Source organism: Bos taurus, chromosome 9, assembly GCF_002263795.3.
Source record: "Bos taurus isolate L1 Dominette 01449 registration number 42190680 breed Hereford chromosome 9, ARS-UCD2.0, whole genome shotgun sequence".
In the NCBI taxonomy this organism is placed as follows: domain Eukaryota; kingdom Metazoa; phylum Chordata; class Mammalia; order Artiodactyla; family Bovidae; genus Bos; species Bos taurus.
Genome location: NC_037336.1, coordinates 41,754,353 through 41,774,210, shown reverse-complemented (window position 1 = coordinate 41,774,210; position 19,858 = coordinate 41,754,353). Strand labels below are relative to the sequence as shown.

The window sequence follows — 19,858 nt, the reverse complement described above, 5'->3', positions numbered from 1 at the left end:
AGAGGTCTTAAAATGTGAATTTATTAAAAAGAAGTGTTGGAAATAAGAAAATTGATCATAACAGTGAATTAAGGTTAAGTGAATATTTGTAGTTTCTGCTTGCTTATTTATTTGTAAATTTTGTTCCCCTTAAATAGAGAGTTTACAGATCCTAAGTGATAGTGTCAATATTTGTGGCACTGATAACTAGGGAAAAAATAATATATATATTGTCAAGTATATTAGAATTTAAGATACCCCTTCTACTTTTCAAATTGCTAGAAAAGACAAGGGATCAAAGTAAAAATATTTCTTAAAGCAAAAGCTAGAAAGCAGAAGAAACAGCAGAAAAAAAGAATAAAAAGCATGGAACACAATCAGGCATGTCCATGACAGGAAATATAATAAATGGGTTACATCCTCTATTAAAAACTAAAACTTCTTCTGGTGTGGCTGAATAAGCTCCTAACCAAAAGACCTTCTTGCAGACAGCCATAATACATTCTGAACAAAATATGTAACTCAACTATCTGAAGGTCCCAGAAAGATTGTAGAAGGGAGACAAAACCTGGAAGAGAACCAAAATGAAGAGAATTTTCTTTTAATTTTTTTTCTTTCTTTCTTTTAAAAAAATGGTTATCAGCTTTAGGGCAGATAAAGTGAGTGATGCATTTAATGACTAAAATTCTGACAGAAAAACTACACTGTTTCTGGCTAGAATAACCAGATTGCAGCATTTAGGGCAAGCATAGCTGCTGGAAAATGAAAAATGAATCCCAGGGAGAACTAGATTGATATAGCCCCAGGTTCTCAAGTTCTGTGTATAAATTCTCTGACTGGCCTCTGAACCATACAGTTGCAGAGCAAACTAGAAGCTTCCTAAGGATAGGGTGCTGAACTTAGATTTGAGTTTATAGTTTTAGTCCAACCAAGGTAATTTCCTGCTAAGACAAAAATATCAATGGTCTTCAGAAACAGAATCCAGAAGGTCCAGAATACCATCCAAAGGTGAAGAATGAGGAGATATTACCCATTCTCAAGAGAAAAAGCCATCAGCAGATAACTACTCCAATATGCCCCGGATATTGGAATTAGCAAACAAGGACTAAAACAAGGACTGTAACTATAATTTAGGGGGAAATGAGGTAAAGAAAATATGTTTGTAATGAATGAAAGGATAAGGAATCTCAGCAGAGAAATACAAACCATAAAAATACCAAATTTAAATTTTAAAACTAAAAGAAGACAGTGTTTTAAATAAGAATTCACTTCAAGAGCTTAATAGCAGAATGAGGATAACAGCAAAGAGCCAGAGAGAACTTAAAATTACCCAATGTGAAGAAGAATAGAAAATGACAGAAGTAAAGAAACAGAGACTTAAGAATTTGTGGAGCTATAACAAGCTTTCTAATATATTTTTAATTGGAATCCCAGAAGGCAAGGAGAGATAATGGGTAGAAAAACTTTTGAAGAAATAATGGTCAAAAATTTCCCCAACTTGGGTGAAGACATAAATTTACAGATTCAAGAAAACCTCAGTGAAATCCAAGCAGAATAAATATAAGAAAGTAATGCTTAGATACACTGTAATTGAATTTCTAAAAGCCTAAGGTAAAGAGGAAATCTAGAAAGCAGCAGAGAAAAATGACGTTAAATACAGGGAACAATGATTAGCTCTTTTTTTAAAATTTTATTTTATTTTATTTTTTAACTTTACAATATTGTATTGGTTTTGCCATATATCAACATGAATCCGCCACAGGTATACACGTGTTCCCCATCCTGAACCCTCCTCCCTCCTCCCTCCCCATACCATCCCTCTGGGTCGTCACAGTGCACCAGCCCCAATCATCCAGTATCATGCATCGAACCTGGACTGGCGACTCATCTTGATGACTTCCATTAGAAACTGTGGAGGCTAGAGACAGTGGAATGACATCTTTAAAATGCTGGGGAAGAAGTTATCAACCAAGAATTTTATATCAAATAAAAATTTCCTTCAAGAATAAAGATAAAATAAAGATATTCTGATATCAAAGAAAGCTGAACAAATTCATTAGCATCAGATATGCAATACAAGCTATTCTAAAAGAAGTTCTACAGGTAGAAAGGAAATGGTAACAGACATTTGGATCCTCAAGAAGAAAAGAAGAGCATCAGAAGTGGTAAATATTGGAGTAAATATAAGTAACTACTTTTTATTTTTAATTTATTAAAAATAGAAATGACTGTTTTATGAGATATTATAACATCATCTGTGGGATTTATAATGTATGTGGATAGGATGCAAATGACACATAGTACGAAGTGGGATGTTTAGATGGACTTATATGGATGCAAGGTTTCTACATTTTTTTGTGTGAAGTGGTATGATATTAATTCTAAGTGTGAAAAGTTAAGGATACTGGTAAGCTTGGAAATATTGCAGGTTTGATCCTCAGTTCAGTTCAGTTGCTCAGTCGTGTCCGACTCTTTACGACTCCATGGACTGCAGCACACCAAGCTTCTCTGTCCATCACCAACTCCTGGAGTTTACTCAGACTTATGTCCATTGAGTTGGTGATGCCATCCAACCATCTCATCCTCTGTTGTCCCCTTCTCCTTCTGCCCCCAATCCCTCCCAGCATCAGGGTCTTTTCCAGTGAGTCAGTTCTTTGCGTCAGGTGGCCAAAGTATTGGACTTTCAGCATCAGTCCTTCCAATGAGTATTCAAGACTGATTTCCTTTAGGATGGACTAGTTGGATCTCCTTGCAGTCCAAGGGACTCTCAAGAGTCTTCTCCAACACTACAGTTCAAAAGCATCAATTCTTCAGTGCTCAGCTTTCTTTATAGTCCAACTCTCGCATCCATACATGACTACTGGAAAAGCCATAGCCTTGACTAGATGGACCTTTGTTGGCAAAGTAATGTCTCTGCTTTTTAATATGCTATCTAGGTTTATCATAGCTTTTCTTCCAAGGAGCAAGCATGTTTTAATTTCATGGCTGCAGTGACCATCTGCAGTGATTTTGGAGCCCCACCCCCAAAATGTCTGTCACTGTTTCCATTGTTTCCCCATCTATTTGCCATGAAGTGATGGGACCAGATGCCATCTTCTTTGTTTTCTGAACGTTGAGCTTTAAGCCAACTTTTTCACTCTCCTCTTTAGCTTTCATCAAGAGGCTCTTTAGTTCTTCTTTGCTTTCTGCCATAAGGGTGGAGTCATCTGCATATCTGAGGTTATTGATATTTCTCCCGGCAGTCTTGATTCCAGCTTGTGCTTCATCAAGCCCAGCATTTCTCATGATGTACTCTGCATATAAGTTAAATAAGCAGGGTGACAATATACAGCCTTGACGTACTCCTTTCCTGATTTGGAACCAGTCAGTTGTTCCATATCCAGTCCTAACTGTTGCTTCTTGACCTGCATACAGATTTCTCAGGAGGCAGTTCAGGTGGTCTGGTATTCCATCTCTTAAAGAATTTTCCACAGTTGTGATCCACCCAGTCAAAGGCTTTGGCATAGTCAATAAAACAGAAGTAGATGCTTTCCTGGAACTCTCTTGCTTTTTCGATGATCCAGCACATGTTGGCAGTTTGATCTCTGGTTCCTCTGCCTTTTCTAAATCCAGCTTGAACATCTGGAATTTCATGGTTTGGTTCTAGACCACTGCAATAAAGCGAGTACTACAATAAAGTGAACAACATAATTTTTTTTGACTTCCTAGTGCATCTGAAGATTTTTTTATACTACTGTAGTCTATAAAATGTGTTAATAGCATTATGTCTAAAAAACAACATATACACCTTAATTAAAAAATATTTTATTGCCAAGAAATGCAAATCATTATCTGAACCTTTAGTGAGTTGATATCTTTTTGTAATAGTAATGTAACCAAACCCAGATTTGATTGCTTGCTGCTCATAAGCCAATAATTTGAGAAGCAAGTGTCAGTAGAAAAGAAAGGTGCTTTAATCATAAAAGGCAGCAATCTGGGCAGAAGGTAGACTCATGTCCAGAAAACAACTCCAAAAATTCTGCTTAGCCATGACAGTTTTTAAAGGGAAAAATGGGGTTGGGCAAAGAATCTCAGTGAATCATTGAAGTAGGATGTTGGGTTCTGCATCATTCTCCATTGAGTGCAGACTGACTGACTCTTCAGATGTTATCTTGCCTTCATGATCTGCCTGCGGGATTGCTAAAGAGGCTGTTGGGGGTAGAGAGCTAGTAATTTTGTAACTGCTTGGTTCTTCTTTCTTTCTTTTTATATAGGAAAAGAATCAACAGATTTGACAAGGCATGGTACAGCATTCAGGAGAGCTTAAATCAGGAGTTAGTTTCAATTGCTTAGTAACCTCATTCCTATAATTAGACTCTTAATTATAGAGGGGAGCAGAAATGGACAAGCAGGAAAGGGGTAAAAGAGCTACTTTCAGTAACATAAAAGGTCACTAACTGTAGATCACCATAACAAATATAATAATAAGGGAAAAGTTTGAAATATTGTGAAAATTATCAAAATATGACATAGAGACATGAAGTGGACAAATGCTGTTGGAAATATGGTGCTGATAGACTTGCTCATGGAGAAGGCAGTGGCACCCCACTCCAGTACTCTTGCCTGGAAAATCCCATGGATGGAGGAGCCTGGTAGGCTGCAGACCATGGGGTTGCGAAGAGTCGGACACGACTGAGCGACTTCACTTTCACTTTTCCCTTTCATGCATTGGAGAAGGAAATGGCAACCCACTCCAGTGTTCTTGCCTGGAGAATCCCAGGGACGGGGGAGCCTGGTGGGCCGCCATCTATGGGGTCGCACGGAGTCGGACACGACTGAAGCAACTTAGCAGCAGTAGCAGCAGCAGACTTGCTCAACACAGGGTTGCCACAAACTTTCAATTTGAAAAAAATTCAGTATCTGCAAAGCTCAATACAGCAAAGCAGTATAAAATGAGGTTTATATATTGTTATCCCTAGAACAACAAGAAAAATAAAATAAAGGCCAGCTGACAAAAAGTAATTTTAAGATGTATTCAAATAATTTTTAAAAAGGCAAGAAAAGAACATATGAAGAAAAAGCAGAAGAGACAAAAAGAAAACAATAATTAAATCATAGCCCTAAATATTAAATGCTAAATGATTTTGAGAAAGAAGAATGGAGCTGGAGGAATCAACCTTCCTGACTTCAAACTATACTACAAAGCTTCAGTCATTAAGACAATATGATACTGGCACAAAAACAGAAATATAGACCAATGGAAAACATAGAAAGCTTGGAGATAAATCCATGCACCTGTGGGCACTTTATCTTTGACAAAGGAGGCAAAAATACACAATAGAGAAAAGACAGTCTCTCAATAAGCGGTGCTGGGAAAACTGGTCATGTACGTGTAAAAGAATGAAATTAGAACACTTCCTAACACTGTACATAAAAGTAAAGTCAGAACGGATTAAAGACCTAAATATAAGGCCAGGAACTGTAAAACTCTTAGAAGAAGGCATAGGCAGAACACTGACATAAATCACAGCAAGATCCTTTATGACCCATATCCTAGAGTAATGGAAAGTGAAATGAAAGTGAAGTTGCTCAGTCGTGTCTGACTCTTTGCGACCCCATGGACTGTAGCCTGCCAGACTTCTCCACCCATGGGATTCTCCAGGCAAGAATACTGGAGTCGGGTGCCATTTCCTTCTCCAGGGGATCTTCCTGACCCAGGGATCGAACCCCGGTCTCCTGCATTGGAGGTAGACGCTTTAACCTCTGAGCCACCAGGGAAGCCCCAGAGTAATGGAAATTAAAACAAAAATAAACAAATGGGGTCTAATTAAACTTATGAGATTTTGCACAATGAAGGAAACTAAGCAAGGTAAAAAGACAACCCTCAGAATGGGAAAAAGTAATAGCAAATGAAACAACTAATAAAGGGTTAATCTCCAAAATATACAAGCATCTCATGCAGCTCAATACCAGAAAACAATCCCATCAAAAAATAGGTGGAAGACCTAAACAGACATTTCTCCAAAGAAGACATACAGATAGCTAATAAACACATGAAAAGATGCTCAACGTTGCTCATTATCAGAGAGATGCAAATCAAAACTACAATGAAGTATCATCTCATACCAGTCAGAATGGCCATTATCAAACAATCTACAAAGAATATGTGCTGGAGAGGGTGTGGAGAAAAGGGACTATGCTTGTATTGTTAGTGGGAATGCAAATTGAAAGTGCCAGTATGGAGATTCCTTAAAAAACTAGGAGTAAAACTACTGTATGACCCAGCAGTACTACTACTGGGCATATACCCTGAGAAAACCATAATTGAAAAAGACACAAGTACCCCAAGGTTGATTGCAGCACTATTACAATAGCTAGGACATGGAAGCAATCTAGATGTCCATTGACAGATGAATGAATAAGGAAGTTGTGGTGCATATACACAATAGAATACTACTTAGCTGTAAAAAGGAATGCATTTGAGTCAGTTCAAATCAGGTGGATGAACCCACAGCCTATCATACAGAGTGAAGTAAGTCAGAAAGAAAGACAAATATTGTATATTAATGTATATATATGGAATCTAGAAAGACAGTACTGATAATCCTACCTGCAGGACAGCAAAGGAGATGCAGACATAAAGAACAGATTTTTGAACACAGTAGGGAAGGAGAGGATGGGATGATTTGAGAGAGTAGCATTGAAACATATACATTATCATATGTAAAATAGATAGCTAGTGGGAATTTGCTATATGTCACAGGAGACCCAAAGCCAGTGCTTTATGAGAACCTCAGTTCAGTTCAGTTGCTCAGTCGTGTCCAACTCTTTGCGACCCCATGGACTGCAGCATGTGAGGTTTCCCTGTCCATCACCAATTCCTGGAGCTTGGTCAAATTCGTGTCTATCAAGTTGGTCATGCCATCCAACCATCTCATCCTCTGTCGTCCCCTCCTCTTCCTGCTTTCTATCTTCCTCAGAATCAGGGTCTTTTCAAATGAGTCAGTTCTTTGCATCAGGTGACCAAAGTATTGGAGCTTCAGCTTCAGCATCAGTCCTTTCAATGAATGTTTAGGACTGATTTCCTTTACAATTGACTGGTTGGATCTCCTTGCAGTCCAAGGGACTCTCAAGAGTCTTCTCCAACACCATTCAAAAGCATCAATTCTTCAGCGCTCAGCCTTCTTTATGGTCCAACTCTCATCCATACACAACTACTGGGCTTCCCAGGTGGTACTAGTGGTAAAGAACCCACCTGCCAATGCACGAGACATAAGAGATGTGGGTTTGATTCCACATCTTGAGATGCAGGTTCAACCCCTGGGTCAGAAAGATCCTCTGGAGGAAGGCACAGCAACCCACTCCACTATTCTTGCCTTGAGAATCCCATGGACAGAGGAGCCTGGTAGGCTATAGTCCATACGGTTGGACAGAGTCTGAAGAGACTTAGCACTCACACACACTTCAGACTCTGAAGACAACCTTTAGGGCTAAAGTGAAAGCTGTTGGCTGAGCCTCAGCCTGTCACAGTTGATAATGAAATAGATGGTTTTAAAAGTTAACCGAAGAGTCGAGGTCTTTGCCACTAGTTTTTGCCTGACGCTTTGGGGTCGTCTGTGTATGGGGATTCCCCAAAGTACCTAAGGTTTGTTTTCTCATTGAAGACTCCAGTCATGATATTTCCATTCATTGATTCTGTGTATAAAATGAAACTCTGGTGTGAAAAACTACTTCATTGGTGTTTGACCTACTGCAGTAAATATATAAGTGTATGGATGGTAGTATTTTTGTAATCAAGATTTTATGTAACATTTTGTTGTTTCTCTTTCATTGTTTTTTTTTTTTAAAAAGGATCCTGTGGAGCTTTTTCCTTGGACCCTGGTTATCACTGTTATAGGAAATTGCAGCATTTAAAATGTCATAGGATATCTAAAATGGGGGCTGGCAGTTATTATTTGAATAAAAAGATGGATTCAATTTATAGGACTATTCATAGAATTGATGGATAGGATTTCATCTTCCTGACTTCTCTAAAGCAGTTTTCATTCAAAATATTAGCCAAGGATACATGTGGTAAATTATCATCAACAACAATAAATGTGTAGATGACCCTAACTTTTCTTTCAGATTTTTAAATCTGTGTGTTGCTAAACACATTATTGACACTAGCAATGAGAAGGAATGAGCACATAACAACATGGATAAATTTTAGAAAGATTAGAATGAGTTAAAGCAGCAGCAGTATACAAAGGAATATATACTCTATAACTTCATTTTTATGGAGTTTTATGTAAGGTTTTATGGTTTGCTTTGGAGATTTTAGTATATATGCTTAACTTATCACAGTCTACCATCAAGTGATATTAGACTGTTTCAGGTATAGTATAAGAACTTACCATAGTATATACCCATTTTTTTTCTTCCAAACTTTGTGCCATTGTTTCCATACACTTTACTTCCATGTTATAAATCCCACAGTATATTGCTATTATTTTAGCTTGAAATTATTACCTTTTAAAAGGATTTAGATAATAATTTTAAAAGGCTCATATTTGCCCAGAGTTGCCATTTCTGGTGCTGTTTACTCCTTTATGTGTTCCAGGGTTCCATCCAATATTATTTTTCTCCCTGAGGACTTCTTTAAACGATTTCTTATGGTTTTGGTGTTTTGGGAATAAATTCTTACAGCGTTTGTATGTCACAGAAAGTCCCTACTTAAGGAGATATTTTTGTACAGGGTAGAATCATATGTTGACAGATTTGTTTCTTTTCTTTTGACCTCTAAAAATGTTGCTCCACTGTGTTCTGGCTTGTGTTGTTTCAAATGAGAAGTTACTATCATTCTAATCCTCCTGTATGTAATGTATCTCTTTTTTCTCTCCTTTCCTTTGGCTATTTTCTATTGCTACGATCTAAAGCTCACTAATATTTTCTTCTGCAGTATCTAATCTGCTGTTATTCCCATCCAGCATATTTTTTGTCTCACATATTATAGTTTCCATTTTGAAAAATTCTTCAGTTTAAAAAATATATATTTTCTTTATTTGATATGCTTGCTCTTCCAGCTGCTTGAACACATAGAATATAGCAAAACTGCTTTAATGTTCTTTTCTTCTAAATTTATTATCTGTGTCATTCCTTGGTCTGTTTCTGTTGACTGATTTTTTTCTTTTTGTTCTGGGCCACATTTTCCTGTTTCCCTGCATGCCCAGTAATTTTTGTTTTTTATTAGATGTCAAACAATATGAATTTTACTTGATTGGATATTGGATATTTTTTGTCCCTATAAACATTCTTGAGCTCTATTCTCTTTCTTACAATTTGATTCTTTTAGCTATTGCTTTTAAATTTTGTATGGCAGGACTAGAGCATATTTAGTCTAGGACTAATTTTTCTTGCTACTGAGATAAATCCCTTCTCAATATTCTGCTCTGTACCCTGTATATTTAGAAGTTTTCCAGTCTGTCTAGTAGAGATAGGCACTATTCCTAGCCATGTGTGCACCCCAGTGATGGTTTCCTTGAGTACTTTCAAACGATTCTTCTCTTGGCTTTAGGTAGCTTCCTCACACATATATGCTGATCAGTACTCACCTAGGGACTCAGTTGGGACCCTCAGCAGGTCTTTAGCACTTTTTCACTGAGCAGCTCCCTTTTCTCTGGTACACTGATTGCCCTGTGAACTCTAGCTACTTTTTCTTCCCTAGAGTCTCACCCATCTCCTCAATTGGGGAATCGGAGCCAGGCTTTGCTTGGGTTCCCCCTCCTTGTGCATACATGCTTAAGTTTCCTGTTTTCCAGGCACAAAGTGCATACGTTTCTTATTCTCAGAGAGAACTGTCCCTTTTATTCTGGTGTCCAGTGTTTATATAAAGCTGTGCTGACCAGAACTAGCATTATGGAATGCCACTCTTGAAGTCTTCCCGCAATAGTGTATTCAAGGAAAGCTTGTTAGAAAATGTGGATTTGAGCAGTAGATTGTATAGAAAAGAAAGTAAAGTCATGAGCTGGGCTCACTCTTGACTGAGCCTGGGAGCTGACATGAGCCTGGGATACCCATGCTTTCTTTCTGCTTCGTGGCACCCTGATTATTTTTCCAAGGGACTCTAGTCCCATTGTTACCTGCAAAGCTGCCTTTGAACCCAGATGAGATGAATAGTTCTCATTCTTTATGTTATGTTTATACCTTGTATCCTTTTATACCCTGTATCATGGTTATGATTGGTGGTTGTGTCTGTCAGCTGCAGCAAGTCCAACTGGTTACGCTGTGGTTCTGAAAAAATCTATCAGTTTTAGCCTCATTAAAGATCTTCCTCTGAAATTTCTAGATATACTAATTACTAGCTGGAAATCAGCAAGTTATTTTAAAAAATCCTAGAGCCAGTTTCTTTGTCTGTAAAATGGAGGTAGAAATATTTGCTGTGTAGGAATATTAAGATTGTTGTTTGTGTGAAATGTCTAGCAAATTGCCTGACTCCTGCTAGGTATTCTGCAGATGCTAGTTCCTTCTTTTATTTATTTTTTGTCCTCAGCAATCATTTCAGTGCAAATAATAGGAATACACGAATGTACATTGAATTGATTATAGAATTGTAATATGCCGTCAAATGGACATATTTAATTCACTATAATATCTGCACATTTGGTATAATATTGTTTGAACTCCAGTTAGATTTTTTAAAAGAAGCCAAGTAGCTCTTCCTGCTTACATGGCCTAAAGATGCCATTTTGTTTTAATCTACACTAAAACAAGCATCTCCTGGAAGGGTAAATCAGATTGCTTCCATAGAATCATATAAGTATTTTATGTTAATTTTTAGGAAAACTCCTTTTAATTACCTATCTTAAAAGTTTTTCTTACTCAAAACCCCTATTTCTTATATAAATAGGTGTTATTCATCCTGGTCGTTTTGACAGTGGATTTTAAGGAAAAGATCTACATGTCTGTGGGCATCTCCAAAGTATTTATGTAGATCCTTGTAATTACTTTAAAAGTCCTCTTTGCATGTATTTCATCTGTAAGTATTATTACAGTTATTCACTGTGGAGAATGTAGAGGTCCTTATACCATTCTCAAAAACTGAATGTCCCATGATTCCAGTACTCTGTCTTATATGACCAAGTGCTCATTTAGCTCTGGTTAGTGATCATTTAAAAATTGTAGGCAAGAACTTCTGTTAAATTTTAAAATGCTATTTAGTAAATAATGACAAATGTTGATTTAAATATATTATAAAATCTTTATGTCTAAGAAAAATAATATTAAACAACTAAATATTAAAAATTCTGGTAGCTAAATAACATTTCAAGAGATGTATCTATTGTATTGATAATTAGCATAATATTTGAATTGCAAAAAACTCTTCAGTTTAACGAGTACAGTCCTTTTTCACTTAAGTGTCCTATAAAAACCTAAAGGTTTTCAAGCCAAATGAATTCTGTTTAGAATTTTGTTTAGAAAATACTTCCCAGATCATGAAATTTGAATTATATATCCTTTTAAAGGCTGATTTTTTAAAAGTTAAACCTTTAAAACTTAAATCTCAAAGATTTAAAGGCATTATTATTGTACTTTAATTTTGCTCGGTGGAAATCTTTTAATCAAGAATATTACAAGTGGGCCTTTACATTTCTCATAGCCATTAACCTTCTGAACGGTGCATGCCTATTAAACTACATCTTGAATGAATGCATGCTAAGTTGCTTCAGTTGTGTCCAGACTCTGCGACCCCGTGGACTGTGGCCTGCCAGGGTCCTCTGTACATGGGATTCTCCAGGCAAGAATACTGGAGTGGGTTGCCTTGCCCTCCTCCAGAAACTACATCTTAGGGTGTGCTGTATATGTCCATTCAAAAAGATTTCGTGAGTAAGACCAAAAGCCAAAACGTTACTTAACATAGATAAACTTTCATTAGTGTAATATTTTGGTTTTAATTCTGTAACATTTCATTTTTTTTTTTATATTCACTAGTGTTGTGTATGTTTCTTTCCCTAATAAATTTTCAAAAAGCTTATTAAGTCATAACTGACATACAATAAATGGCATGTTTTTAAAGGATACAATAATAATACAATAATTCAGGACTTCCCTGGTGGCTCAGATGGTAAAGTGTCTGTCTACAATGCAGGAGACCTGGGTTCGAGCCCTGGGTTGGGAAGATTCCCCTGGAGAAGGAACTGGCAATCCACTCCAGTACTCTTGCCTGGAAAATCCCATGGATGGAGGAGCCTGGTAGGCTACAGTCTATGGGGTTGCAAAGAGTTGGACAGGACTGAGCGACTTCACTTTCACTTTTACTTTCAATACAATAATAGTGACATAGGTATACATCTGTGAAATCACCACCACAATCAATATGATTAACATTTCCATCACATCCCCAATGTTCTTCCTCCCTTTTTTCATCTCTCCCTACCATCACTGTCCCAATCTGTCCCTTCTTGAGAAAACTGATTTGCTTTGTATTGCTATAGATGAGTCAGCTTTTTTAGAGTTTTTATACATGGGATCACACATTCTGGTACTCTTTTTTTAAGGGGTGGAGGGTATTACTTCTTTTACTCTGTATAATTAAGATCCATCTATTTTTTGGTATGCATAAATAGTTTGTCTTTTTTATTGCTGAGTACTATTTCACTATGCAGATGTGCCACAATTTGTCCATTCACCTAATGATGGCCATCTGGATTCCTTCCAGTCTTTGGCTGTTACAGATAAAGCTACAGTTTCTAGCTGTTATGATAGAGCTGCTTGTAAACATTGTGTGTGTTTAAAAATTATTTCATTTTTGATTTTTACTACTTACTGGCAGTCATGACCGTTGACTCTTTATCACATAGCAATATTTTTATGCACATTCCCTAGCAACTTTATAATTAGGGAAGACTATGAAAACATCTTACTTTAAACCCATTTCCTACATTTTACCCATTTTACTCATTTGATATATTGATTATAGGAAAAAAAGACCTCATTTTGAATTTTGAGATCCTCACAGTCTGGCTAGTATTATCTTACTTTTTGTAATATCACTAAATAAGAATTTTAAATGTAACTGAATTTAAAGCCTGTAGTCCTTAATTAACCAAAGAGCTTATGCAAATACTTTCTCCGCTATAATGATATTATGATGAATATTTTTCTAAAGAGAATAAATGTTTTCTAATGACCATATTTTATTTCCAGAAGTAAGTGTGGCAGTTGAAATCTTAGTTATTAAATTTTCTTTAAACAAAAAAATACAGAAAGGAGCCTATAATGCAATACTTAAAAAGGAAAATTGAGACATTAACTTGTAATTTTTATCACTTGGAAGACTTTACTGTTATCTTTATACTTTTTTATTTTTTAAATCTTATTACTTTATAGAGTTGACTTTTAAAAGGAATGCTTTATTTATTTTGGCTGTGGCATGCAGCTTGTGGGATCTTAGTTCCCCTACCAGGGATTGAACTTGGGCCCTCGGCAGTGAGAGCAGAGTCTTAACCAATGGACTGCCAGGGAATTTCCTAAAAGGAATGTTTAATATGCAATAAAATTTCAACCTTCTGAAAAAATATTCCAAGTCTCCATTTTTAACAAAAAGTATGCAGAGCTTAAAATTTGTTTCCTTATTCCTACTTACTGGTCCTTAATAATGTGTGCTTATGTGTGTGTATATGTGTATGAACATATACCGTGGCACATATATAAAGCAACATTCTAAGACAGTAAAAACTACCTGTTTACGATATAGAACTATGTTAAATTTATAGTCTATTAAGAATGGAGTTTTAATCTTTAGGTAGTTTCTTTCTTTTTTCCTTCAATTTTGGCTGCGCTGGGTCTTCATTGCAGTGCACAGGCACTTTGTGGCACACAGGCTTTTCTGTGGTCGCAGCACGTGGGCTCAGAGTTATGGCATGCAGGTTCTCTAATTGAAGTATGCAGGTTCTCTAGTTGTGGCACGCAGGCTTAGTTGCCCTGTGGTATGTGGAATCTTAGTTCCCCGACCAGGGATTGAACCTGCATACCCTGCATTGGAAGCCAGATTCTTAACCACTGGACCACCAAGTAAGTCGTTAGGTAGTTTCTTTTAAAGTAGAGTGTCCCTAATGTTATTTACTTTAATGACAAATATATAACTTTGACACAAATACATACACAGTTCTATCTACTGGTATGTTCTCTTAAAAGGCACTGTATTACACAGTTTTCTGTACTGAGAACTTTTATTATGAGTGAGGTAAGGGGGATATAATTTGTTTCCTGATAGAATCTAGGTGTTCAAATATTAATAATTTTAAATAGATCATCTTTTTATGTTGAGTTATTGATTTAGGATCATTTGTGATATTGTCCAAATTTTTTGCTTGCATTTTATTATAGTTTAAAGCTAATTTGGTCGAAGGTCTTTTGATGTTCTTTCTATGATTGTTAATTTTTTCTATTTTTAAGAACATAATAAATTTTGTATAGTACCAGAATAGAGATGAATTTTGGTTATTTTTATTCTCCTTCACTTTTTTATTTTTTTCATCAGTAGAAAGCTTTATTTGCTAGGCTAAAATATAACCTAACATTATGATTTAGGCTAAGTGAAAAGCTAATACTAATTTTTTCTTTCAGATCTCTATAAAAATGGACTCCAAAGAGCTAATTTTGTCCCATTCATAGCTGTCCTGAAGGTAAGAAAAATCACTTACTTGTGTTTAGTGACTAATATCATATTGATTGGTAATCAAAGACTTTTACAGGATCACTATGGTCTTGCATTCAAATAGAATTTATTTTGGTATTTATAGTAATAGTTAAAGATACTAAAGAAGAAAGAAATCTTTTTTATATAGTATTCATCAATTTGTATGCAGGAAAAATTGCAAAATATGGTATAAATTATTGTCTAGCTGAAACATTTGATAGTTTGCATTTTATGAATGTTAATTTGAGGTTTGCTCATAAATATTATAGTGGAATGTTTGAACTTATACATTGGTTTCTGAAAAAATATTTAATGTTCCTTGTTTCCTTCCGGTTAATGGCCATTAACATGTTTTCCCAGCTATTAAAGTTTCTATTTTAGAGTAGCATTATTACAAAAATATTCTAATATATTTAAATGTGATTGCCATCAAGTTATCATGAAATTATGTCAAGTTGAGGCACATCGTTTAAATATTTGTGTATATCACCACTGCATAGAGTTTAAAATAGTCTTCATTACAATATGATTAAGAATAAAGTAGCCACTTTTTTCACTGTTAATTTTAATAATTTTTAATGTAATTATTTAATAATGATTCTACCAATATTTATTGGGAACCTACTATGTGCAAAGTACTACATTAGGTATAATGGATAATATGTAATAAGTAAGTTGTGTTTCTTGCAAGTCATTTATAATCTAGTTGGGTATATACTATGTACCCAAATACCTCTAACAAGCAGAATGTGATAAGTATCAGAAAGAAGCACATATGCCCAAATATAATTCCTGTAATTCTCAGGTACATTTTTCACCGTCCATAAAAGCATATCCAAAGAAAGGATAGAACTGTATTTTTTTTAAAGACATAAAACTCAAAAATTCTTACCAAGAAGGAGGAGTAAAAACATTTATTTTCAAATATTCTGAAGATGTAGTCAGACAATCTTTTTGAAATATACTTCAGTGGGAGCTATTGTTAGTGCCAAACTTTATTCCCTGTGCTATCCAAACATCTGTTTCCTTGACCAGTTTTAGGCTCCCAGAGGATTTTAATTTCTCTGAGATATTTATAGATGTAGGAAAAAGTACTTTTTGAAGATTTATGCTGTTAATAATTTTTTCCCCTTTATATTCTTATTTTACATTTGAGGAGAAGGTAGATTTGCAGTATTTTCTCCACCTGGGAATCTAAAGTAATGTGGTGTACGTAGATACCAAAATATAAACAGGGAAGCTAAGAAAAATAGATGCTAAAAATAGTTTCTTCATGTAGCATAAAACACACAAAGTATAAAGGGAAGGCTCACAGAATGTGACAAAAGGTTCTCAGACATCTTTGTAGCTATACATTTTTTTAAACCCCAAACCTTAGTTTTTGTGATATTTTAATATATCATTGCTAATAGGCAACAAAATTGGCCAGGTTGAATTTAATTCCTTCCCTTTCCTACCCTTAATTTTTTTTTCTTTTTGTTATTTGGAAACCCAGCCATATTTTTCCATAGATACAAAAATATAAATGGAATAACTATAAAAACAAAGGAAAAAGAAAGCAGTGATGGGAATGTCTTTCTCTCCCATGTTTAGAGGATTTGTTAAGTAAATTATAGTATGGTCACATGAGGGGAAATAGTATAGTTATTTAGAATGACATTTTCAAAAATTGTGTGATAATGTAGAATAATGCTCAAGGATAATATGAGTGGAAAAATACAACGTAAGTATATCTATTACTCTTCTTGGAAATAATATATATACATAGAAAATACTGAAAATAAATATCCCTAAATGTAAACAGAACTTTTTTCTGAATGATAAGATTATAGATGATTAAAATTATCTGTTTTAGACCTTTCAGAGATTTCTGGAATGATATTGAATTATTTTTATAATAAAAACTTTTTAGTGTAAGTAAATTTTTACCCACCCTTCCTAGAAAATCAGCAGACCTGAATAAGACTACCCATATTAAAAACTGAGAAATCAGCAGAAGGTAAAATGAACTGAGCATGGGTTCCATGTAGAGACTATTGAAAAAATGAAATGGCAGCAATAAGAAGGAAGTATCAGGAGTAGATGGGGGAAAGGTAGGCATGAACTAAACAAGTAAGAACACATGAAAACTTGCTTTAGAAGAATTATCCCAGGAAATGGCAGATTTTTTCCAGTTAAAACTTTGCTATATTTTAAAAGAAACTAAAGTTATGGTACCAATGAAATAAGAAACCAGAGATGAAAAACTGTAAGATTAGATGAAAAATAGGCTGGCAGAGCTAAGAAAAGACTGAAGGCAGACCCATTAAAAAGTGAAAAGCATCTTACTAAAAGTAAGTCAGTGAATCAACACTACTGGAAATAAAACCAGTGATAAAGAGATCAGACTTATGAAAAGAAATCACACAAAATGAAGCCAAAATAGTCAGAAACTAAAAACTATTACAGCGAAGGTGTTAGTATGGAAACTAGACAACAGATCAAATATTCACATAGTTTGTATTTCTAGAAAAGAAAACATAAAGATAAAATAGAAGAATAATGTGCTTTTCTGGTGTAAAATTAAACTTAAAGGATAGAGAATCCTACAGTTATATAGAAGAAGAACCAATGGGGAAAAAAATCAAGCTGGACTGAGACTTTTTCACCTAAAGTTGGTTCTGAAATAGTGTAGAATAGTTTTTACTAAATTGAAAAAGAATAGATGTACCCTCTTGTCAACTGCCACTGTTACGAAAATTCAAGCCCAAAATGTGTATTTTTGGATATATGGTAATGCAAAAATTGCAATCCTCATGAAGCTTCCTGAACAAACTAAGATTTTGCCCAGTCAAAATTAATAAATTATTAATGGAGATATTATGGTAAGAATATATTGGTGGTGGTCACTGAATTTGATTAAATAGTGTCTTCGGTATTGTCTACAATCAGACAATAAAGTTTTTTGTTTTTTTTTTTTTATTTCATGTGTGAACTTCTGTAATTAAGCTAACTACAGAATGCAGAGTATAAAAAAAGAGACCTCAGCCCACACTAGCAGTTTGAGTAGAGGACATGGCACATGTCAGGAGTATTTCCAAAGAGCAGGTTATGAAAAATAAGTTACCAGACAAAGCAGGAAAGGGCATTCAACTTAGAGGAAAAAGCACATGGGAAAAGCATGAGAATTATATAGATTAAAAATGTTGTGCTTAGTACTCAGCTCATTGAATTTTCATATAATAGTAACTACTGTTCTTCTGTTTACTTGAGGTTTGGGATTTTATTTAAAACTCAGATTCCCTTCACCCAAAATAAAAGCAGAGTATGTTTTGTATGTAAGTATAAAGAAAAAAACATTTTGGCAGTTAACATTTCCTTATTTATATAAAAAGATGGTTAATATTATGATTATTGTGCCTACTTGAAACTTCATATCACTTAATATTCTGATTTTGATGATTTATTCTTGAAGAATCTCTGTCTTGATTTTAATAAAACCTAGGTAATTCTTTTGAAGTATGTGAACAGATACAGTTGTGAAAGCATTTGTCGTTATCTACATAGCACCAGTTTATAAAATTAAATACATCTGTCTCAGTCTCTGCACTGCAGTATTTTAGAGTAGACTGATAATCTGTACCAGGGGTTAATAAACTACAGACAGTGGTCAGATCTCACTTGTGCCTGTTTTGGTAAATAAAGTTTTATTGAAAAGCTTAATGCGCGTTTCTTTATATGTTGTCTATTTCTGTTTTCCCACTGTCATTGCAGAGTTGTGTGATTGTGGCAGAGAAGTATGGTCTTTAAAGCCTGAAATGTTTACTCTCTGGCTTTTTAAAGAATTTCTTACCCCTAATCTATGCAATATACAAAGGACAGAGAGACAAACAACTGTTAAAAATAACACACTAAATAGCACTTGTTTTCTATAAACTTGCTCTATGTGGCGGAAAACGTGTCAGCATAGATTCATTAGAAGGTCTTGGAGAAGGTGACATTTTGAGAACTTGCTGGATAAATGGTTGACTGAAGGGAGAATGCTTGATGAACTAAAGGCAAGAGAGTGGGCCAGCATCAGCTTCAAATAATTTGGTAACCTGAGAAATATCAGCTTTGTTAGAATGTCTCTGTTGTATACATTTAAAAAGAATAATGTCTTAATTTGAGCATAATCTCACTGCGTTGCATGCATTATTTGAAACTACTGAAGTTAAAAGAAAAAGGGGACCAATTGATATTTTGGTCCTAAGAAAGTTTCTTGGGTTAATTTCATCTAGACTATTATTGGCCTCCTTGATAAATGAATTGCCTGGCAAACACTGCTCTTCCCATTTGGTCAAATCTTGCACTCTCATATTTTGGAGGATGTTTTCTGTTTGGGTTAAAAAAAATCTCTCTCTGTTCACTCCATCACTTACACCCACATCAACCATTTTGTTTGATAAATTCTGTAATGAGCCCTGAAAGAGATAAATGCTATCATAATTTTTAGAGTTAAAAAAAACTCCGTGTGAATTTCATTAACTTTCTTTTTATGATTTTCTTACTTCATTTAACAGTATGGACAAATCTAAAATAATTCCCCTTGGGAAATATTCTTATGCAATATAAAAATGTAGTGTTTTTGCCACATGGTAATAGATTCTATTGTCAATAATATAGCACTTTAACTCTCATTGATAGTAACATTTTAGAAAACTATTTCTTAAGTTTTTTATTTCTGTTTAAAATTAAGAGAGTTAGATGATTAATAGATTATTGAAATGATAACTGTAAGTTGATCAAAAATAACCAACAAGGGATTCGACAGTATAATTCTCTCTTTGATGAGTGTCAGATGAAGAAATTAGAAAAAAACAAGATACTAATATTAACATTTATAAATGTGAATTTTCCCTTTCCTGATGAAGACTTGCCCCTTTGGAAAGCATCATAATCTGCTTTAGTTTAACATTTGTTGAGTTGAAATATGCAGTACATAAAAATACTTTGTAATCTAAGGTAGTAATAGTTTTGTTATTATTATGATTTTTATAATATTTGTTTAATGTTCAAGCAATGACTTCATTTCTTCTACTTGGTTGTTAATGTTTCTAAGCTGTTATGCATCCTTTATTTAAAACTTAAAATAAATTTAGCTAGGTACTAGCTTTTGTGTTTTTGTTTCCTGAGGAATTTTTCCTGAGGGATTTTATACCTACTGTGAACTCTTTGAGGCTATTACCATGGTGTGATCTC

The 19,858-nt window shown here is 34.8% G+C and overlaps 1 protein-coding gene across 1 annotated transcript in view; it reads left to right on the top strand.

Moving 5' to 3' along the window:
- AFG1L (AFG1 like ATPase) overlaps window positions 1-19,858 on the top strand; it is a 196,011-nt gene that overhangs the window by 76,910 nt on the left and 99,243 nt on the right. Inside the window, exon 7 of the mRNA NM_001192915.1 lies at window positions 14,566-14,624. Within this exon, the coding sequence (NP_001179844.1) occupies window positions 14,566-14,624 (59 nt within the window). The remainder of the gene's footprint in view (window positions 1-14,565; window positions 14,625-19,858) is intronic.